Below are 23512 nucleotides of genomic sequence, written 5' to 3' on the forward strand. Positions count from 1 at the left end.
CTCAGGTAAACAGGTGCACCATTATCTAATTAGATGACTCTCAGTGACAACTGGTTGCACAAAGTTTTATTTTTATTTAGGGGTAACAGAGTAAGAGGAGCTGAATGCAACTGCATGTCCAACTATTCGGACTTCTGTTTGTAAAAACATTTAAAACTGACGAGTTTTTTTCTCATTTGTAACTACGCTCAACTAAACGCATGTAACTCCCTAAAAAGAACATTAAAGTTTGTGGACATAATGTGACAAAATGTAACAAAAGGGTAGAAGTGTGAATATTTTTGAAGCAGTTCTTCCTAGAAATAGGATGTTTCAAATAAACTACTACAGGCCCTAAAGAGTCTTATGGTCATGATGAGCTGATTTCACATGGTGAGAGTAAGAAGGGTGTGTTTGCTTCATTCCATATATAACAGAATCATTATGGGCACTGATAAGAAGGGTCATGAAATCCCACTAAGATATTTCTCCAGTAAGATAATAGCTACAGTCCAGCCACGGCGTCCATGTTACACCCTCAGTAACTCTGTTCAGGGACTAAAACTTCCACCACAGAGCAGCCTCATTGTCAACCTGTTTCAACGTCTTCCATTACATGCCGCTGATAAAAATCAAATAAGTGATAAATCAAGATGCTGAGGTGCAGTAAACTCAACAAGACTCTCTGTAAATAAGTGGCACAATGAAAGGAAAATCCAGAAATATTGCAAATTGACCCAGGAAAGCATGTTATTGGTATCCAAGGCCCATCCAGGCAATAAATGTACATATGAGGAGGAGGGAGCACCGGAATAAAGAAATAGAGGAATAGTCTTTCTTTGTTTATCTGCAGAGCAGAACGAGCGACCACATCCATTGTGCTGTGATAAGATGGGTTATCAGCAGTAAACAAGGCCTTGGCCCGTATGAATGGAGCCCAGAGTGACTGAATACACCCTGAAAAACAGATGTGTTTAAATAAGTCTGCAAACCTGATCCATTCCTCAGGACCAGCCCATGTGTTCAGTTAGCAGCACCCCACCGCTGCATGCCACCAGTCTGCTGTGATAGGTCTCACTCTAGGCCGCCTTCCAGTAAATAACTACTGGGAGACACTCTGAGACAACTGATACTAACGAAAGAGCAAGTAAAGTTTTTCCATGTGACAGGACAAGATATATACACAGAACCTTGGTACCAGGTTGCACATTGGCCACTAGCTGGATATCCGACCACTCCTTGTCTGAATGTGAAAAGTTCAGGTAAACCGGTTGGTTCTCTGGTATAAACCTGGCTTTTAAGCACAGTCCCTAAATGTTTAATAGGGTTGAGGTCGGGACTCCACAAACCTGCCTCATCTATTTCTAAACCGGTTCTGATATCTGTGTGGGACCACTGTCTTGCTGGAACAACAAACCCAATGTCCTTTCAGCCCCCTTTGTCCAATTCACCAGTAGCACTGGCAGCGAAGTAGACCCTCAGCATGATGCTCCCACCACCATGTGTGACAGTTAGCGCTTCGTTCTCAGATGTTGACTCCTTCAAACATGTTTCCCATCACTGTGACCCTAAAGGTTTTGTCTCCAGGAGACTTTTCTGTGTGGTCAGATGTCAATTTCAGTCAAGCTGTCAGTAAAGTTTTGATTATGAAGCAGGGGCTATTTTCCTGCTTGGCATCTTCTCAGTCCATGCTGATGTTAAGCTGGCTTCACTATGGACAGGGACACTGGTGCTCCAGCAGTTTCCACTAGATGAAAAGCTTGATGTTTTTGGTGGTTCCTGGGCCGTTCTTTGGGGTCTTCTTTCAGAGCTTGGCAGAGTAACGCTGAACCTAAATAACTGGTTCTTACATACAACTGTTGGATCTTGGAATCTACAGTCAGCCACAAACCAGTCGGATCTTTTTCAGCTTCAGTAAATCACCTCACTGGTTCTCATTCTTAGGTCTTAACTCGGTTCTGTGGACTCTCCTCGTTGTGGTGAGTATTGGTAAACAAACACTTTCTTCGCTGGTAAAAAGAGGCGACCGCCAATAAGTTAAGAGAACTTAGACTTGTCTTGTTAAAAGACCTACCAGAACCTTGAGTTCCACTTAATAAATCATTTTGGAGCCTGTTGGTTTAACTTGTGCACCTCATTCTAGTTTTGAAAATGTTTTATAGTTGTTTGATTCATAATCATCAAATTATGCGGCATTCAAGGCCAGGATGAGTACTTGTGAATAAAACAATCAAAACATTTTATTGATGAACAGAAAATAACAGTAACTATAACAAAGCTTGGCTTACATGAGGTCCACCAGACAGTATGTAAGGCCAGAATTATTCAAGCATATTTACAAGATGGAGAAGAGACTGTAATTAGTGCATTATTTTAGGCTTTTATCAAGTATTTCTACTCTTTAACGTGCACTGCTAACTATAATGTTCACTTATAATCCATGACAGCCTCGATGTTTTTAGGAAACTGGTTTTTTTTTCTAAATAAATCTCATGGATTTTTAATAATATTTGTTTTAATCTGTGCTTTTATTGACTCAGATAGAAGCTGAATTGTTCATTGGATGCTGCACCGTGATGATTAAAACATTGTGGTAGTTAATTTGGTCCATATCGCCCAGCTCTAATGCTAAACGTCTCACTGGACCTGTAGCTGGGACGTATCTCAGATGGTTGCCGTGGTGACTAGATGTTTTTTCTGTTGCGTGTGCTTCTTTATACGACAAAGGGAAAATAAAGAAGTAGGATTACAAATGAATTCCCAAGAAGTGTGTCCATGGTGATTATATGGTATATTTAGGCAAAATATGTTGTCCTTTTTATTGATTAGGTTTAGGTTGAACTGGAAGGAACTGGACCCCAACCCTGAATTACCACCAACTAATGAACGGACAGAACTGAAATCAACACACAAAAATGAAAAAGTGAAACCATATACACCTTTCTGAAATGTCTCCCAGCTTGATGCTGATCTCTCTTTCCTCAAGCAGCCCTATCCTTTATTCTCCTATTCAATAAACAAGGCTCTATCTGCATCCATAATGCCGTCCTCTCTCTCTGGGCTCCCCCGGTACACGAGCCTAGATTGAGGGGCCCGCTGAGACAGAGAATGCAATCGTGTGGCGTGTCAGCGGGCCGATAGAGAAGGACCCAGTAATGGAAGGCCTTTTAAGGCTAAAAAGGAAAAGCTAATTATGATAAAGGGGCTGTAAGTTGTGTGGTTATCGCAGAGCTGGGCCTGCTGGTGCAGCAGACTGGTCCCTGACAGTGATAACCAGGCAGCGCCAGACGCCCGCCGCTCTGTCACTGTCACTCTGCTGCTCTCTCTTCAGCTAAACATGAATTCAAACGCCACTATTTTTCAAATGCATAAAGCAGTTGGCGTCTATTTTCTCAGTAACAGCAGAAACATCAGCCTACGGTGGACCTCACTCAGATGTTCCTCAATCGTTTCATCTACACCTCTAGAACTCTACGCATCCCTTCATCAAGAATACCAAAGCTGAAGTTTTATTTGGGACAGCCCAGAATGGAGGCACATGAATATGGCGTGCACAGCGCCGTGATGCTGAGCTCGATACGAAGGCGCCAAGATACACCTATCAGCTGTCAAGCCATGGGGCACATTAGTGCTGCTGGGGTAAATAAAAAGGTACATCCTCCGCCTTGCTCCCCAGTTTCTCCTCTCTGCCTCTGATGCATTATGCATCATGTGCCTCTGCTCCCACCTTACCTCACCCAGAAGTCCTGACCTTCAGTCCCTTCATCCCATGCTTCCCTGTCGCAGTTATGACACTTTGCTCCTGAAACTGATGAGAACGCAGGAAACACACAGGAAGATCTCCAAGCCTATGCACTTACTAATATTAGGTTAATACGACATGTCGCAGTAAAGCAAAACATATGCAACAAGATGGAGTCACTTTCACAAAGCTAGCCGCCTTGTAATCATCAAGTTCAGCACAGGTAAGGACGAAATAAAGACCAGAAAGTTCCTCTGAAAAATGATTTGTAACATAAAGTTGTAAAGGAATATGAAAGTTAAAGGCCACGGCTACACGATAAAAGAAACACTTGAGATCCACTCTAAATGTTTAAGTTGAATATTGTGATGATGATGATGGTTGCAATTAACCCACATCTTCCTCACTCTCTTTTCTATCCCTACCACTCTTCTTGAGCATCAGCATTGAGGTCCCAAAAAGCTCAGGTGTATCATGGCAGGTCCATGCACCTGTCAGGATAAATGACCGCCCTGCAGTGTGTGAAAGCATGGCACCTAAACTCTAAAGGGTATCGGGTCCAGTTGGTATTTTGTGATTGCCATTCTGCACAGGCTGATACTGCAATCATCACATCCATTCTCAATACTGTGCAGCTCTATTCAAGACATTGAGATGGTGGTCAGAGGGTTCGGTGGTGCCGACTGTATGGCAGCCTCACTTCTGCCTGCCCCGGTGCAGCTGTGGCTACAACGTGACTTGCCACTGTGTGTGTGAACGTGTGTATGAATGGGTGGAATAAAGCGCTACACAAATGCAGGCTATTTTTACCATTCAGATTGAATTTTTTTGTGCTAAATAAATATTTTTAGCTCCATTTATATAGATCTGTTCTGACTGATGTCAGGCAAGCAGAAGGTCAGGCCTCAGTGATGACAACAAGAGCTGCTTTTCTGCCAATAACCACAAGATTGGCGCTGATAAAAACTGAAAACCCAATTATAATCTTTTTCCAAAACTCAGTGGCATTTCACTGGTTCACTGTTATTTTGATTCGCTGTTGGAATCTCGTTGTACTTCCAATGATATTTATGTTTCGGTGGTACTCTTTATGTAGAACTGGACTGTGTGATTTATTGCTGGTTTTGTTGTGAGCAACCAGTGTCCACATATTCATCTTATTACTACTACAAACATACAACAGCACCTTAGTTCTTAGTTAGTGTTAGGGCCAGGCTAAGAGATTTTTTTGGGAAATTACAGAATAAAGTCATAATATTATGAGAAAAAGTAATGACAGCTCCTCTTCCACCAAAACAAGTAATTTTGTTTTCAAATCTGTGTGGTTCTTTCTTCAAAACAGTCATTTGCACAATCCTTTCAAAGTCCTGATGCTGGTAATAATTTGTCCTTTCTGAAACCTCACTAAAGTATAACTTCACAAGATGCTCAACGTTCATTTTAGCGCAAGGAAAACTGCACCATTGATTCTGACATCAGTGACCCGATCAAAGTTTAAAATGTTCTCTCTCAGCCACAGCAGCTGTTTGACACAGAGTAGAGTCACCTTGTGAGAAACGCTCTTGCAGAACACCAAAACTGCACATTTGTACCGGTACCAGAAAAGCATCCAACTGGCCTCAACTGAAGGAACATAGAGGTTATCTGAATATGCAGGACTTATTTCACATCTCTAACCTGATGAAATCAGTTCAACTGGAGCAAAGCCACTGTGCTCTGCTTCTGCTTCCTCAGTAATCAGGTTTGTTTCGCCTCTCTTGTGGTAGCATGCTGCCATCTGCTGGACATTTCTATACTACTTACCAATGACTACTTGGGTAAATGAAGTGCCTCTACATCTACCTCAACAGGTTTTTCTCTCCCACTGCAAGCTTAATATTATAAAATGAAAAGTGTTTGGTTCAAACACATGTTCTATGTTCATATATCCTAACATATATTAGTCCATGTCATAATGTGGGACCTCTGTTATTCCAGAAAGATTGTGAAACATTTCCAGGATCAACTGGTTCTGTGAAGTGTAACTCAGGATGGATTGTGAGACTTTGAAGCAGCATCTCGCTACTTTGTGTCAATAAAAAAAATTAAAAAAATGAGGCAAATGTTCAGGCGGACGATCTGATCTGGGGTCAGGGGGTAAAATGTCTAACTCACCACTTTGCGGACTCGGGTCTTGCAGTCGATGTGAAGCTCTTCGTGTTTGTGCAGTGCAGCTTCTAAAGACTTTTTCAGACTCAGTGCTCTCCTCAGCAGCTGGGGCTCAGCATGTGACTTGGTGAAGACCTGCACGTGTGTAGGAGAGGCAGAGGATGAACAAGACCAAGCAGGGATGTTAGTGAGGCAGCTGCTCGGGTGTGAGGATGACATGGGAGGTGCTTAATGAGAAGCAACCAGTAAATGAAACCTATGACAACGGTCATTTCTTTACAGCCGAAGCATGACTCCATGTTACCTGACCTTGTTCCAAATAACGTGTGATTATGAGCTGCGTGTAGGTGACTCTGCTCCTGTTCTCATTCAGATGATGGAAGTTACAGCCGTGTGTGAACTACTGGGATGTCTGCATCCATTTAAAAGGATTTAAACTGTTGGACCTGTCACAATCTTCGTGTTCTGCATAGACTCTATTTGCCGGTACCATTATATCATTATGAGAAAAACAAGCAACGTAACTGAATTGGCTGTAATGCGCTGAAAGGTTTGCAGACCTGCTGGTGGCTAGAGCTGGAGGCATGTGTCCTGAAGCTGAAGTATGACTCTGGTAAATCTCTGTATAAATGTCTGCATGAAATGAAACGGTTCACATGGCAACTTCTTATCAATGCTTTTGTTGATTCTGACGACACTTTGTGCAAATGTGATCAACTATGTTTCCATGGCGATGCCTTATTTACAGTAGTGTCAGATTGTGGTGAGCCCTTCCACAATGTTACACTACCTGAGAGCTTCTGACCCACATCTGGGACCTCTTTACAGAGCATGGGAGGAATCTGTCCTATAGAAGCTGGACGGTTTTACTGCCTTTCAAACAATCATCTGAACCGTCTGGTGCTGATATGTTTTTAATACCTCTCCCGGGTCTCCTCTTTGTAGAACCACCTTTCAGAAGCTTGGGTCCGTTCTTCTATGCAAACTAGCTCGGTCAGACTGGATGGAGAGCATCTGTGGACATCCATGTTCAAGTGTTGCCATAATTCTCAATAGGATGAAGGTCTGGACTTTGACTAGGACATTTGAACCTCTAAAAAAGAATTTGCTGGACTCTGTAAGACAGTGGCTATGATTCTGCACACATATTTCTATGTACTGTTGTGCTTTAATGTGCCGATCGCTTCCATGCACACACCAGGGCGCTGTGTGTGTACTGACCTGAACCCAGCCTTGCACAGCGGGCAGGTGTTTGGTGCTGATCAGCCTGTGGAGCTCCATCATGGTGGAAACCACTGGCTCGTTGTCTTCTGTCTCTTTCACATGAAGAACTAAGGGAAGAAAACAGCCAGGTCCAAACTGTTCCTGCTGCTTCATCAGTATCATACAATCCCACTGGGTTCTGTGTGTGATTTGTACCCACCAGGACTGAGGTTCACATCCAGGCTGTAAGTGTGAGAGATGAGCCCAGAGCTCCTGATAAACGAGTCTACATCCGTCAACCCTTCATCCTCCTCTTCTTCACTATTTTCCTCTGCTCCTTCTCTTTCTTCCTCCAGTCCTTCCTCTTCCTCCTGATCCTCTTCTCTCTCATCTTCCCACCTTCTCTCACCGTTTTCCTCCTCCGTGTCACTCCCCTTCTTCTCCATCATCCCTCTGTCTGCTGTGCTTTCCTTCCCAGGGTTGTTCTTGTCATCTCTGCAGCCCACCTTCTCCACTTTGGAGGACCAATCCTGCCATAATTAAGAATATATACAGAAATAAATAAAGGCTCAATAAATAAATGAATATATATTAGCATACAATAAATGCAGTAAATAAATAAATGTAGGCAGTTTAAATTATTCAATGAGACATGAATGCATTTAATTAGCTTCTTTATTTACTCACCTTTGTAATAATTGCCTTATTTATTTATTAACCATCACAATTTTCAACTATCTTTATTTTTAAATGTTTTTATTTATGTGAATGTTTTAATATTTTCTGTCGGTTTATTTTTCCTTTGTATTTTTCTTACTCTATTTATTTGTTCAATGCTGTTTATTTATGGCTGTGCTTTTTACATTTCCGTATGCATTTCTGCCTCATTATGCAAATGAGGAGCTGTGTCTGCAGGCGTCAACTTCTGCCTACTGGTCTGTTGGCGTCAGCCTGCATAGCCCAAATCTGCCAGAAAGCGTGTCGAAATGGCGAACTCGACAGACAGCCGGTGTCCAACCTCTGAACAGTGTTAAACAATCATTTAATTACTGCCTACATTTATTTATTTACTGCATTTTTTGGTGTATTTAATCATATGCTTATTTATTTATTGAGCATTTATTTGTATATATATTCTTAATTATGGCAGGATTGGTCCTCCATACTCTTCTACCTCTCCTCTGCTCTTGTTCTCCGTCAGGTTTCTACTGCAGCGGGGTTCTTCATCATCCGACCGGCAGCTTTTGTCCGGCTGGGAGTCAGAGGGGCAGCTGTTGCCGGTGTGGAGGTCTATGAGGCCAAACTCAGGGAAAAGCAGCTTCATGCAGGACTCCATCTCAGTCAGCGCTGCCTCGATGTCTTGGTATGACTCTGACACAGAACCAAAGCTTTGTTAGACATCACTGTTACAGCTCATTACTGGAAACTCTCCTAAGCTGTTTGGATTTTACTGTGTGTAAACATCTTGTGACGAAGCGTTTACCCTCCATGTCTTTGGCTGCTGCCTCCACTCTTGCTTTGTAGATCCTCGCCATCTTTCTCTGTCTCTCCTCCTCCCTTCTCCTCTCTGCTACCGTCCTAGCCTCGGCATCCTGGAAGTCCACCTGAACAAACAGACGGCTCGATTAAAAACAGAGCTGGTAGCTTCTGTCCTTGGCTAAAATAACCCTTAGAAGCAACATCTCCAACTAAAAACTGTAGATGGCAGCAGCATGTTCTTGTGAAAATGGTGGTGCTGTCAGGTGACCAATCACAATCAAGCATCTGGGGAAGCAAATATGTAACAGTGATACTGAACCAAAACAACCCGGGGGGGCAGACATCCTGATGGTTACCATGGAGAAACACAATTATCTTTCACTGTACCATTTTTGATAAGAAGTTCATTCTTCGCATTTTGATCCAACCACAAACTTCCATGTGTTGTTTGGGGATTTTATGTGATAGACCAGCACAGAGTAGTTGACATCAAGAGATCTAACAATGGCGTAACCAAACCATGGAGTATTTATACTGAGGGGTAAGATGGCTGAATGCTACACAGGTGAGTGAATAAACAGACCAGATGAAGGCACTGAAGGAAAGTAGTAATACTAATAAACCACTGACATAAGATGCTACAGGACCAAAATGACCAAACTAAACTCAACATCCTACAAATCAAAACACAGTGAAACATGGTGCAGGTGGTGTCATGCTTTGGGATCCCTTCCCTCAACAGGGACCGGGTAGCTGGTCAGAGTCTATGAGAAGATGGATGGATCTAAATACAAGAAAATCCTGGAATAAAACCCATTAGAGGCTTTAAAGAGTTCAGAGTGGGGTGGAGGTTCACCTTCCAGCAGGACAACAACCCTGAACATACAGCCAGAGGTACAATGGATGGCTTAGATCAGAGCATAGTAATGTGTTAGAATGGCCCAGTCAAAGTCCGAAACTAAATCCAACTGGGAATCTCTGGCAAGACTTGAAACTTTTCAATCTGACTGAGCTTGAGCTATTTTGCCCTTACGAATGGGAAAAAACATCCGTCTCTAGATGTACAAAGCTGGTAGAGACACTGTAGCCGCAGTGAACGCTGGTATTTAATCAAAGAGACTAAAAACAAACCAGATTCTCTGCAAAAAAACACTGCGGTGATCTATGAAATCAAATGCTGACAAAACCCATTGAAGATCGTGGCTGAAACAAGACAAAATGTAGAAAGGTTCTTACAGTATAGAAAATATTTGGAAGCTACTGTATATATAAAGTGATAAAACACATATTAACAAAATTAATTGATTAAATAGCTAAGCTCTGAAGCTGATTGGTGGCAACGCTCCAATAGATCTGAAGCACAGAGGAGAGACGCTGCTGTCTGGATGGTGAAGCTCCAAAGTTTGACAGAAGAAGTTATCATTTTGGGCTTTATGGGGACGTTTTTTTTCAGCCGTGACAATGAGGACTTCTGACCTCGGTGAAGTTAGTTTAAGGTTGGATATTAGTGCTCCGCGGATTCAGAGGGGACATCCTCCGACTGATTGAGGGAAATATTTGTGTGTCTGAACAGCTGATTTTATGTGTGATCTGCTGAATTAGGATGTTATTAAATACAGCGCCCCCTACCTGCACGTAATTCAGAAAGCTGATGTGTCCTTTTCTTTCAGCCTTCAGGCATGGTTTATGACTAGTAAATAGTCAAATTAGATTTCAGTTTGACCCGCTCCGGCCATTGAGGTTCTGCATATTATTGTGGTCACTCTTGAGTGTTATTAACTTTTCTCTGCACTACTTCAGCAGAAACCTTCTCATTTCTCCAGGTCCCACGGCCAATCAGTGAACAACAGTCTGTTCACGTCGTCGGACCTGCTCAGGAGCAGGGATCAGAAAAACGATGTACCGGTACGCGAAAAAGCAGTAATGGAAACGCTTGCAAAGCGAGCCGAGTGGAGTTGAGTGGAGCCAAATCCAACCAGTGGAAAAGAGGCAATAGTTAGCTAGTTACCACGGAGGCGTGACTGTGAACAGCACAGTGCTGCTGTGGTGTGTCTTTCTCACCTTCTTAACCTGTTTGAGGAAGTGGTAGCCGAGTTCCAGCTTCTTATAGGCCGAGCCGTAAGAGGTTTGCCAGGATTGGACCGTCTGAATGGCCAGCGACCTCAGCTTCCTAGCCACCTCTTTAGGAGGAGGGAGGGGCTGCTCAGTGTCCGTCTCTACAGTCAGCTCCAAGAACCCCTGGTGAACACAGAACACACAATGCAGCAATGACAACGTGTAAAGCTTTTAAACATCTTTCCAGCTTTAGTTATAGGTTTCAGTGAAGCATGATGCTCTTTGTCAGACACACATGTGATCCAGTGCTACATTCTTTCTGAGATGTTTGCAAGGCGAGAACATGGCAGGAATGAATCTGGATCTGGATTAGAAGAGCAGAAACAGGAGCAACTGATTTACCTGGAGGTTGTCCACCAGCAGCGTCCGGAAGTGATGGGATCTGGAAAAGAGCTCACAGGCTATCTGGAAGGCCGACAGTCGGATCTCAGCATGTTCTTGGTTCAGCTGGGACATCACCGAGTGGTATACATGGTCTATGCAGTCATTAGACACTCTGGCAGAAGCACAGAGCCAATCAGTAACTGGCACCAGAACGATTTTATGTACAGTTTATGACAAAATATTCATTTGTTGTCCTGCTACCAGCTTCAATATAGCGCACCATTATAAAGTCATAAGAAAATTCGTTTTTCTTCTAAATGAAAAGAGTGGCGAATATTTTCATTGGGCCCCCTGAATCCAGACTTTGTAGAACCACCTTTTGATGCTGTGGCAGCTGCAGGTCTTTGCTGTATGTTTTCTCCAGCTTTGTACATCTAAACACTGAAGTTCTGTCTGTTCTTTCTTTCAAAAAAGCTCAGACTCCTTTAAACTGGACACAGAGTGTCTGTGAGAAGATATTTCCAAGTCTGGATTTTGGTCTGCACTGGGCCCTTCTAACACAGGAACATGTGTTGATCTGAACCCTCCATGATCTGCTGGGTGATCAGGGTCGCCGTCCTTCGTGAAGGAGAACCTTCACCCCAGGCTCAGGTCTTCTGCAGCCTCTAACAGGGTTTCTTCCAGGTTCGCCTTAACTTTAGCTCCATTCCTCTCCCCATCAAGTCTGACCAGAAAAAGCGTCCCCACAGCATGATGCTGCCACCACCATGTTTCACCATCGGGATGATGTGTTCAGGTTAGAGCACAGTGTTAGGTTTTTCACCACACATGGTTTTGCATGTAGTATTGCAGCGACTTCAGGAGACAAACAAGCCGCTGAGTGGCTGTAGTTGGGCCGTTCATTGTCCAACGCGCTCGTCATGGAAAATACCTTCATGATGGTATTAAGGAAAAATAAACAACAAAGAATATGACTTGACGAACTTAACACACCCCCTCTCCTCTCTCTGCATTGACACTCAGGCAGGTGGGTTAATATGCCCGATCACCTGAACTCTGCCCATCTCCAGTTGACCCACACATGGACAAACAAACAGCAACAGAAAAAAACAACAATTCCAAATCCAAACGATCAAACATCTTACAAACCAGCCCAACTTCATTTATGGCTCCAACATGTAGGGTTCAGTTTTAGAGCTCCTTTCATATGTTTGCTGGCTCACCTACATGGTTCCTGGCAAACAATAACTGTCTCTTACAAATCTCTGAGGCCTTCACAGAACAGCGGGGTTTATATCACCATCACGTTCCACACAGGTGGATCAGTTTTAAGGTGGTGCTGGACTTTATTTAGGAGAATCAGAGTAAAGCAGGCTGAATAATAATGTAGGCCAGACATGTTCTCATTTGTCCACTGCTTTGTGTTGGTCTAACACATGAAATATTGTTAAAACACACGTAGGTTTGTGGCTGGAAGCTGACAAACTATGGAAACCTTTCTATTTATTCTAATGAGTTACTCAGAGAAGACTAAGTGAGAAGAGGGAGAAGAGGAGAGATTGCAGCTGTGTGTGAGAACCTGTAGCAGAGGACCATAAAGGAGCTGAGTGAGAGAATGGCTGGCTGGGGAGCAGAGCTTAGTGAAAGTCACAGAGAACAAGCCTCAGTATTTGCACTCGATCCTGGAGGATGGGTGAAGATGTTAAGGTGGTGTAGGTTCCTGCGGTAGGCAGATAATGGGATAGAAGTGATGAGAAGAAGTGGAAGTGGACTCACTGTGCCAGATGTGTGGGTTCCTGTCATGGCACTGACTCTGTACCGGCACCAGAGCTCAGACCCTAGAGGGCCTGGATCTCCAGGACAGCTAAGTGGTCTTTTAAGGTTTTTAAAATTTCCAGTGTGTCTGTTTAGTGTTAGGCCTTTTTAGAACGCAGCGCTGGGGTGGGAAATACAGCTAAGGTTGAATACCCACAGTTGCTGCTTGTTTGCAACTGGTATCATTAAACATAATGGTGTGTGCAGAGCGCTGTGGGGTTGTTTTAGTGGGATATTCATCATGGCTTGGAGACCATATACTGGTTGTAGGACGGCTGGCCGGGCTGTGGAAGTGTGGGACAGGAGACTGTATTTTACCCCCTGGGAATAAGGGTGTGTGCTGCCTTCAATGACTGGATCGCCTCCTCCTCCTGTACTGCAGAGGAACTCCGCTCCATTTAACAAGAAACAAGGTTTATTACATGATGACATTTCTTGGAAACTTCTGTGTGTTGGAATAAATTGAGGAGTAGGTGTATGTTTTGAGAAGGAAGACTACGCATGTAAGAATGGATCAGTTTAAAGTGGACAGATCAGAAGAACCAGAGGTCTCCTGGGTGCTTCATACTTGCTGATCTTCTTGAGCTCCTTGACCTTGTCCTGGTTGAGCTGCGGCTGTCCAGATGTGGTCAGTTCCTCCACCAGCTGTGACAGGCGCTCCCTGTGACACAGCTCCATCCCTGTCACTGCCACAGAACAGAAGCTTCAGAGCCAAGCTAGAACCTCAGGAGAACACAGCGAGCTAGAACCCAAACATTCCCTCTAATGTTTCCTCAGACACGGAACAGTGTGGATGGATTGGCTCATCAGGTCAGACATTTACAGGCTGCTGTTTTCACTCACCGCTGCCGGGGAATCTGTCCAAATGTTACAGCTGCTACTTCCGGGAGACATTAACGCTTATTTTAGTTCCACGACTAATGTTTACGAATAACGAGCCGAGAGCCTTCGCCTTTACATGAAAACATCATACAGCCTTCAGTGTTAAACAACAACCTCCTCGCCATCTTTTTTCCGTCAAACCCAACTACCGGTTTGACTTTTCACAATAAAAGTCGGGTTTAACTTACCTAATTTTCCTAATACGTTTTTGGTTCTTGCTCCCCATTAGTCAGAGGTTGTCAGGACAGATAAGTTTGAAGCATGATCTTTCTAAAAATAGCCTAAAGGTTTATGTCAGAAACAAACTTCTAGTTTCACAACACAAAAAGACAGGGTTTACCTCCAAAATAACAACAGCAGAAGAAAAACACATGCAAAGGGAAAAAAGGGGCAAACGAGATGCATAGAACCAAATAAAAATGATAATCTAACATGAATATACTTCCACTCATTTTTAATCCGTAGTGTTTAATATGATGTCGCTCCAACCCATGTAACTATAACAGCTTCAAGTCTTCTATGAAGGCTTTCCACAAGGTTTAGGGGTGTTTATGGGAATTTTTGTCCATTCTTCAAAGTACATTTGTGAGGTCAGACACTGATGTTGGATGAGAATCCCTGGCTTGTCCTTTAATTCACCCTAAAGGTGCGGTGTCGTCAAGTTCTTTCACAACAAACCTGGTCATCCATATCTTTACACACCGTACTCGATACAGTGTTGTAGAACCAATACGAGTTCCTTTCACTGGAACTAACAGGCCAAACCCAACCCCACTCCATAATCTCCTCTAAACCACATGCAGGATCCAGACTGAAGCATGATTCATCTCTCCACCATGTGTCTATAGCTCTACACCTTCCATTGGACTGGGTTGTGTAAGGCTTGGATAAAACTGCTCAGGCATGGGAATCCATTCACTGAAGCTCTCTACTCACCATGGTTGAGCTAACCTGAAGGCCACATGAAGTTTGGAGTAAAACGTTGGTGACCTCTGTGCTGATTAGCATCCACTGACTGCGCTCCTTGATTTTATATAACCTAACACTTCATGGCCATGTTGCCTGTTATTCCCAATCACTTCCACTTTGTTATGCAATAAGTTGACAGTGAATATTTAGAAGGGAGGAAATTTCATGACTGAAGTTATTGCACTGCATCTTATCTTGGTACCACGTTCCTGGGAGCAACCCATTCCTCCACAGATAGTAGTAGAAGCAGTCTGGAGGTCTAGATGCTAGATTTCAGACCCATGTCGCCATGGAAGGGATTAGAACACCTGAAATTAAAGATTTAGAGTGGTCCTTGAATACTTTGGGCAATATATTGAATGCCTGTGTCAATTAGTCTGTAAAAATGGACAAAATACAACATTAATGTTTAAATTATTTATTTTTTAAATAAAAATCCAGATTTTCCAAAAGACACTGCAGCTCCCAACAGATTTCTGTTATTATTCTTGGTTCCACCCTAATATCACCACCTCAGACTGATCCTTCAGGTAGAAGCATGAGATGTACATTGAGGAAGAAAGATGGACGTGTGCCCGGGTACCTCGCTGACTGCTGCTGGAGTGACTGTATGGCCCTACTCACACCGGGTACTAATGCATGCAAAGCAGGTAACTGAGGTTCTACCACTTAAGATGGGTTTTATTGGCAGATATGACTTGTCCTTGTTAGGCTGGTCTGCTTGCTTCATGATCAGCCAGGACACGTTAATCCCAGGTCTGAACACGACCGTAGTCTAATTACAGCAGCAGATTCAGGATGATTTAGCTCCTGGCTAACCTAAAATACATGAACTACCCAGCTCTGTTACCACAGAGAATGCATCCAGAGTTTATGTGGATCTTTAACCCAAAGCTTCATAACAGACCCATGTGTCACAGGGCAAATAACTCATGCTGTCATTGACAACTACAGATTTGAAGTAATTCAAGGCCTGGAGCTGGAAACATGAAAAATATTATTAAAGCAGCTTTTCTTAATAACAACCAAAGGTCAGCATATAAACAAATAAATCATTTCATCTGCAGTATCTACCAGGAAAAATAGTCATGGTATGCAAACAATCCAAGCAGTAAAATATTTACCAAGTTCCCCCTGACTGACAGACAGATAGAAGCATCTTCTCCAGTTTAATCTCTCCTCTTCAATCCGTGTCCACAGCTCATGTTTTAAAGCTTAATGAATGTGTGAGACATGTTCATTTCAGGAGTGGTTGTTTACCCTGAGGGTGTGTTTACTTTATTCTCGGCATCACCCGGTCCTCTGAAACACTCTTTATTTCACCTTGACCTGCAGTGTGTCTATAAGTTCCATCATCTCTGTAAAGTAACTGGTCTCCTCTCCCAGAATCATTTCTGACTGGATCAGTTCTGAGTACTGGAGTCTGAGAGAGTGCAGAGAACCCAGCAGAGAGCCGTCTGACCGGTACTGATCCAAACATACAGAAGCCATGGCCAACAAAGCCCGGAGAGCCTGCAAACAAGATGGCAACAAGTAACTATACAGTTCTACTGATTCAACTAGATCCATTGGTTTGAGCTGCTGAGAACCTGTGAGAAGAGTCAGTCTCATCTACAACAAATTGATCAGCCCACCTTCTCCCTGTAGTCATGCTCAGTAGACTGTAGCAGCTGTGGCACCAGACTGCACCAACCCTTCTCCATCAGCTCATCCTGCAGGGACACCTCAGAGTACTGGCGCAGCCGCTCCTCATGGGAGGGGTTCTGAACGTGGTCTAGGCCTGCCTGGGAGATCAGCTCCTGATGGAGCATGGGACACAACGATCAGCATCAGCTACAGGCGCTTTTATTTCTCATTAGGACCTGGTATGCTGTGTGTTGTACCTTCTCACTGATCATATCATATAACATTGTGACGATGCGTGTTTGCAAGATTCCTCCAACATCTGCCCTGAAGAGCTCTGACAGAATCTGCAGCCCACCATTTGACAGGAAGTGGCGCTGTGCGTAGGGGAAGTGACGTAAGAGGCAGGCCATTGCAAACAAGACCTAAAAGCATGGATGCATTAATACAAATGTTTTCCGTCTGGATGGAGGGTTCTGCAGAGAGGGGACTGTCAGCTACCTTCTTTTTGACGTTAAGCGGCTGTGTGGTGGCCAGCGTTGCTAGAAGCGTCTGAAGAGCTCCCCCCTCCACAGCTTGGACTTGAACCACCGGGTTACTGCAGGACAAGCACAGAGATCAGAATAATCTGATGAACACAGATGTTTCTTAACCTTTCCAAGGTAATACAGTGTCTATGATCTAATCTAATACCTGATCAATAATAAAAATGTGACAAAAAGATTATCTTTCACTGGTAATTGGGAGCAACACAAACATGAACCCAGTCCCGTGTGTACCTGGACACAGCAGATCCCAGGACGAAGGCCGAGTTCTCCTGTAATCTGACATCAGAGCTGTTCAGACCTTCCAAGATTAGGCTCAGGCCCCCCATCGAGCACAGAGTTTGAGCATTATCCACCTTACACATACATCAACATGCAGAGTTACATGATGACATGTTCTGGACAGCCGAGTTTGAGCTTGTTGTACATGTGCAGTATTACCTGATGTACCAGATACTCCAGCTCCTGCAGGATACTCAGTCTCTGCTCTGTAGTGGTGTTGCTGCTGTTGAACTGGTCCAGCAGACGCCTCATTATCTGCAATCACATGCAACTAAATGTAATAAAGACAAATATTTTCACAGGAAAGAATGAAAAACATTGGTTGATCATCTGATCTTCAGTTTGTCTGGTTCTGATCGGTGATCGGCTGGTTGGAAGCAGAAAAATCGGATCTTTTTCTGTTCAGTGAATGCACCTACCCTAAGCTGCACCTGAGAACGCTACCACAATGTTGTTACTGTGGTAGGAATATTTAGTTTGCCATTTTCAGTATCAGAGACGTGATTGTAGACAACGTCAGAGGGAGCACAGAGCTGTAAGAATCTATTGAAAAGGAAACATGTATGCAGTTCATTCACTGAGAGACAGCGAGAGAGAGCAAGACTTCCAGCAGATAACAGGAAGCCTGAACAGAGTACAGCCAAGCTGCTCTGCCAGGAAACATGCTTGGTGTTGAAATGCTGGCAACCTTTTGGGAATCTCAGAGTTGATGATCTACAGTCTCTATGGAATGCAGAAGGATACTGCTGGATTGAGCAATGCTAACTGTACTGATTGCTAACAGAAGGTTACTGAAGCCAGCTTAAAATGTCAACTCTTTGATCATTTTGTCTTTGTGTTGTAAAACGGAGGCAGCTGTTTCACCACCACCATATGTTCGCCTGTTACTAATAAGAATTATTAATAAACATCTAAAGCAGGAATTCTAGGAAAAATGCTTGAATGCTATCCTTACATTATAGTTCTGAAAGAGAAGGAGATGCATCTCTTGTAAATAGTAAGTAGAAATTCAAATGAACATACAGTCCTGCAGGAAAATATCCCACGTGAAAATGTTGCCAGTTTGATTTTCTGGATGGATAAAAGATGGAAGAATAGGAGGAGGAGCAAAAACACTAACGATAATAAAAAACATTTCTGTCCAATAAAAAAATTAGATGTGTGTTCAGTCATCTGCAGCAACGTATCCAGTACATTTTAACAGGTCACCATTGCGTCCTTGGGATGGATCTCTTGAGATCAGTGGAGAAAATAAGCATGTTCCTGTTTATTGCACAGACTTTTTAAGGTCAGGACCTACTTGTCATGTCATACTAGGACTGATGGTACCAGGTCCAGTTTAAACATAGCTTTAAATGGTCCCAGGGTGAAAAATAGAACTTGGAAAAACTGTTTTTTTGCTTTCGCAAACATCATCAGTGCTGAATAACTTCCTTCTCACATTTTTGATGACGTTCTTAAAACTATTTGGAAAGTTGAAACGTATCATTTGTTTTGGCTGGCCTCTTGTTGCTGATGAGTTGTTAGATATTAACAGAATATTTAAGATCTGTCTTTTTGCATTAACTTCTGTATTGCTTTCTGTCATTTCCTTTAGGAACCTTTCTGATGTTTGTCGCCATCTTGAGCAGGATTTCCTAGAAGATGTGCTGCATCTTAACAAAACTATAGTGGCTAAATAAAGGCCTTATTATTAATATCATTATCATTACCAGTGTTATTATTATTATCATTATTTTTAATGGCGCTGCAATGTCAAATATGACTGAACATCAAGATCCAATCTCAGATGTTAAAACTAGCTTCCTGCACCAAAAGTTTGAATTTTTCAGGTTCAGTGTTTGATATATAGGAGTTAAATAGAGAAAAATGACAGATTATATAAAACTATAGGAAGCGCATAAATCCCACTATGGACTAAAGACTGTGTACCTGAACATCTGTCTCCACCAGCAGGTCCAGCTCAGCCATGTCCTTCTTTAACTCCTCTAGGGGCCGAAACCTGGATGCCACGGGGTCCTGCAAATATAGTTAGATATGAATGCTGTGACAGCCATCAGGATCACATTAGGTTTCTGCTCAGTGTCACTACCTGACTCTTCATGTCCTCTTTTATCTTCTTCATGGCCTTCTTCAGCTCATCAGGGTTAATGGGAGCTGCGCTCTTCTCCAGCTCCCTGCCACAACAGACAGCGACTGCTCACAATTCAGTTTTTTTTATATTGCTGCCCTTTGACCTCTGCTGTTCAGTCCTACAGAAACCCTTTCCTGAATTCATGTCATTAGGGTGAGGCATTAGCTGGCACCCACCTGTGTTCCTGAGTCCAGTATTTCAGCTGTTCCTCTCCCAGTCTTACCTCCCTCTTACCAGTCTGCAGATTCAGCCTCACATGGGAGCCTGCTGGTACTGCCTGGCCTGGAAACCAATGTTAGTATTCAGTGTGCATCTTTCATGCGGACAGAGTCAGGCTTGCACCAAAGTCGAACACAGTCATGATTAAACTGTTTGTAAAGACTGTTTAACCGTTTTTCCTGGTTGAAAACATTTTAGACCCATTTCTCCAGACATTGTCCGCAGATGTCTGGAGAAAGATATCAACACTACAAATTTGGTCTCAATATGAAGCTTCAGTAGATGTCTAAATCCTGTTCTAGATATAGAACAGACATTTCTATTCAACATGTTGATTCTATTAGCAGTGATGTGTGTCAGCTGTGGCTAAAATCATGATTCATAGTGATTTACTGGAGTTTCCTTCTTAGATTTGATAGACTCTGTCCCTCATGATATCCAGTAAGCATCTTGCTCTCGGCCTCTTGGTATTAGCAGTGCCGCTTGAATCTTGGTACGTTAACTATAAAGAGACATTAGCAGCCCAATAAGGGCAGGAGCAGTCGTGTGTTGAACTTATGATTCATGCAGAACAATGCAAGGTTTTATCTGACAGGGTATCCAGAAACTGTGATGCTGCACATGATGTTTAGATCAGTCAATACAGACACCTAAATATTCCTTCATATAGCTCCAAGTTTTGACCTTACTGCTAATATCATTTGACAACTAAAACCAGAATAAAATAGGTGGCCAGAAACCAAATGGAACATATTAAGCTATATTTTCGTTATGCTTTCTGGCTTTCCTGCATGGTCTACACAACTTTATGATGCGTCATCTAAATATTAAGTTATTTGTGAGGTTTATGCAAAAGATGTTTTAAAGCATAAATTAAATCCAAATGTAGATGTGATTATGGAAGACTAAATCAGGACCACATGCAGGCTAAATGCTGAGAGGAAGTGAACGTATAACAGAGACATGAACGATACAACCAGGAGCCGGTAGTTCATTATTCGTTTACTGGAAATGATTCCCTGATTAAAAGCTAAAAAGGCGCCTGGACAGAGCTTCCCTCTGGACACAAAGTTTTCCTTTATCTGCTTCATCATACAGAGTTAACACCAGCTGAATGAACCTGGTTACTTTACCTGGCACAAGTGTTTGCCACTGTTCAGTAGGTTGGAGCACCTCTAAATCTGCATCATCATCAACCGTCACCTCCTCTTCCTCACCACCCACTCCTCCTCCTGTGTTCTCCACCACTGTTAAGGCGCCATCAGACTGCAGGAACAGATAAATGCAGGACATAATTGACTAGGAATCATTTACTAATAACCAACATGTTTACATGGAAAACAGAGAATACAAGTCCTAACTCATTATGCTAACTGCTTACACAAGATGCTGACGACTGTCTACTAATCAGTGTCTTTGTTTGGAACTGGTAACGGTGTAAGATTTCTCTCTGTAAATGAATACAGTAACTAAATACATGATTGTTCGGGACAGAAAGGCTCATTTATGGTTACAATAAATGAGGGAAATATCTAACAATTTGACACAAAACAGCTCAATTCTCTCAGATATTAAGATGGGCACCATCAGGTAGAACAAAGACATTAATGGCGTATGCGATATGGTGCAGATTTCATTTTGAGGTGTTTAAAATATAATTCAAAATGTTGAATAAGTTGGGTTTTGTGTGTATGAACAGCTCTGTCCTGTAACCTGGGGGATGTTGTGGTATTCTGTCAATCTGGCCTGCTTTAGAGACAAATCCTGATTTCATTTAAAAAACTGTTGATTTTATCAAGGAAATGTCCAATGTGTGATGTGTGCAGAAAGCAGAATGTTTGTTGTCGATATTAAAAGTTCTGACACAGAAATAATCGAACCCTGATAATCGGCAGTTCTGGGATCAGTGCGTCTCTGAACCCATGAAGATCTGATTCTGATCTGAGCTCACCTTTTGACCCAGAGCCGTGGCTATGAGAGAGCGATGGAGCAGCAGCAGGAGAACCGGGACCAAACCGCTCCGCGAAGAGTCCATCAGCTTCATGGTGACTGAAACAGGACAGACATTCTGTTTTAATGTTAGCAAAACGGTACACAACGGAAGTTAAAACCGGAGTCAGCAGCTGGATGTCCTGCACCAAACTGGAAAATCTGCCTCTTTTACTGAGACAACCTCCCACAGAACGCGAGTGGATGACTAACACCTCAGTGGTTGACGTGACGAATACTGATTAAAGAATTGTGACGTAGAGATGTGATCATAAACCCACCTGGTGAACAACTGCAAGGAGAGTCGTGTTTTCTCCACCTGTCCCCACGTAAACAGTCCCGCTGTCTCCCACTCACCGGAATGATTCCACTGCTCTCATTGGTCCACGTAGTTACAACGCAACCTGAATGTCGTCCAGCAGTGATCCCGCCTAATAGCGCCACCTGCTGGTTTGGAGCGTTATTTTAGCGACTAAAATGTTAGTAAATGGTTAAAAAATACTTAACAGTCCTCCATGAAGAAAGTTGACCAGCGGTCACAAGCTGTTAAAAAGCCAATCATGTTTCAGCCCAACTATACCTGAGATCTAGCTGTACTTTCCTTTTTATTAGCATCTTCATGCAAATATTTATACAAGAGCCTAAAAATCTAGATGTGGATGTTTAGATTCATTCCAGTGAAATGTACACACACATGCAGAGTAAATGTGGGCCTTTAGGGGTGAGATGATCATACTACAACAACAGGGATTTATACAAACAAGAACTGGGAGCGCAGGTTTGAATTTATTTGAAATTATACACACAAGCTTGAACATATTAGTACCACCACTAATTAGAAGAAATCCTTAAACTACTGAGAAACCTCACATTTTGTAGCCATGGTATGGTTTCAATAAAAAGGTTGGTTTCCATGCAAGTCAATGTGATTCAAAACCCTTAATGTTAGCCTGCTGTATCCATTCCGAAATCAGTTGTGATATGCTAAAAATTATTTAGAACATCCAACCATGTCCACATTTCAGCCAGACGATTGGGCCAAACTCTCACCATCAGAAGAAAGAAAACTGGTAAAGATAATCAAGAACAACTCAGGAACCATTGAAGCTCTAGCCTTCTGAAGTGAACTGAGGTGGTGTCAACGAAGAAAGAATCTCCTGCTCCAAAATAAACCTTCCTGTTTAACTGAACACTGCAGCTTTCCACGTGGACCAATCCGATTCCTTCAGCAGAAAACCTTTATGGTCAGACAAGACAAATAAGTTATTTGGCCTTAGTGAAAAGAATTATACAGGTCCTTCTCAAAAAATTAGCATATTGTGATAAAGTTAATTATTTTCCATAATGTCATGATGAAAATTTAACATTCATATATTTTAGATTCATTGCACACTAACTGAAATATTTCAGGTCTTTTATTGTCTTAATATGGATGATTTTGGCATACAGCTCATGAAAACCCAAAATTCCTATCTCACAAAATTAGCATATCATTAAAAGGGTCTCTAAACGAGCTATGAACCTAATCATCTGAATCAACGAGTTAACTCTAAACACCTGCAAAAGATTCCTGAGGCCTTTAAAACTCCCAGCCTGGTTCATCACTCAAAACCCCAATCATGGGTAAGACTGCCGACCTGACTGCTGTCCAGAAGGCCACTATTGACACCCTCAAGCAAGAGGGTAAGACACAGAAAGAAATTTCTGAACGAATAGGCTGTTCCCAGAGTGCTGTATCAAGGCACCTCAGTGGGAAGTCTGTGGGAAGGAAAAAGTGTGGCAGAAAACGCTGCACAATGAGAAGAGGTGACCGGACCCTGAGGAAGATTGTGGAGAAGGGCCGATTCCAGACCTTGGGGGACCTGCGGAAGCAGTGGACTGAGTCTGGAGTAGAAACATCCAGAGCCACCGTGCACAGGCGTGTGCAGGAAATGGGCTACAGGTGCCGCATTCCCCAGACCTGGGCTACAGAGAAGCAGCACTGGACTGTTGCTCAGTGGTCCAAAGTACTTTTTTCGGATGAAAGCAAATTCTGCATGTCATTCAGAAATCAAGGTGCCAGAG

General features: G+C 42.8%; 2 protein-coding genes across 5 annotated transcripts in view; both read right to left on the minus strand.

Annotated features, from left to right (window-relative positions):
- uvssa (UV-stimulated scaffold protein A) overlaps positions 1–13841 on the minus strand; it is a 48452-nt gene extending 34611 nt beyond the window's left edge. For all 4 annotated transcript variants that reach the window (XM_047353081.1, XM_047353080.1, XM_047353079.1 and 1 more), the window contains exons 1-9: positions 13649–13841; positions 13374–13491; positions 11009–11162; positions 10613–10789; positions 8556–8676; positions 8247–8443; positions 7293–7602; positions 7091–7200; positions 5876–6004 (exon numbers count right to left, since the gene is read on the minus strand). In XM_047353081.1, the coding sequence (XP_047209037.1) occupies positions 5876–6004; positions 7091–7200; positions 7293–7602; positions 8247–8443; positions 8556–8676; positions 10613–10789; positions 11009–11162; positions 13374–13483 (1308 nt within the window). In that variant the 5' untranslated portion in view covers positions 13484–13491; positions 13649–13841. The remainder of the gene's footprint in view (positions 1–5875; positions 6005–7090; positions 7201–7292; positions 7603–8246; positions 8444–8555; positions 8677–10612; positions 10790–11008; positions 11163–13373; positions 13492–13648) is intronic.
- Positions 13842–15058: 1217 nt separating this feature from the next.
- sil1 (SIL1 nucleotide exchange factor) lies at positions 15059–21857 on the minus strand. Its single transcript, XM_047353082.1, has 12 exons — positions 21730–21857; positions 21411–21508; positions 20593–20725; positions 19417–19522; positions 19199–19283; positions 19039–19125; positions 17266–17361; positions 17059–17180; positions 16781–16877; positions 16540–16704; positions 16291–16455; positions 15059–16168 (listed from the first exon to the last, which is right to left on the minus strand). Exons 2-12 carry the CDS (start codon positions 21501–21503, stop codon positions 15971–15973), a joined length of 1347 nt encoding a protein of 448 aa, XP_047209038.1. The 5' UTR covers positions 21504–21508; positions 21730–21857; the 3' UTR covers positions 15059–15970.
- Between the last annotated feature and the right edge of the window lie 1655 nt (positions 21858–23512).

This window comes from Girardinichthys multiradiatus, chromosome 23, assembly GCF_021462225.1.
Source record: "Girardinichthys multiradiatus isolate DD_20200921_A chromosome 23, DD_fGirMul_XY1, whole genome shotgun sequence".
NCBI lineage: Eukaryota > Metazoa > Chordata > Actinopteri > Cyprinodontiformes > Goodeidae > Girardinichthys > Girardinichthys multiradiatus.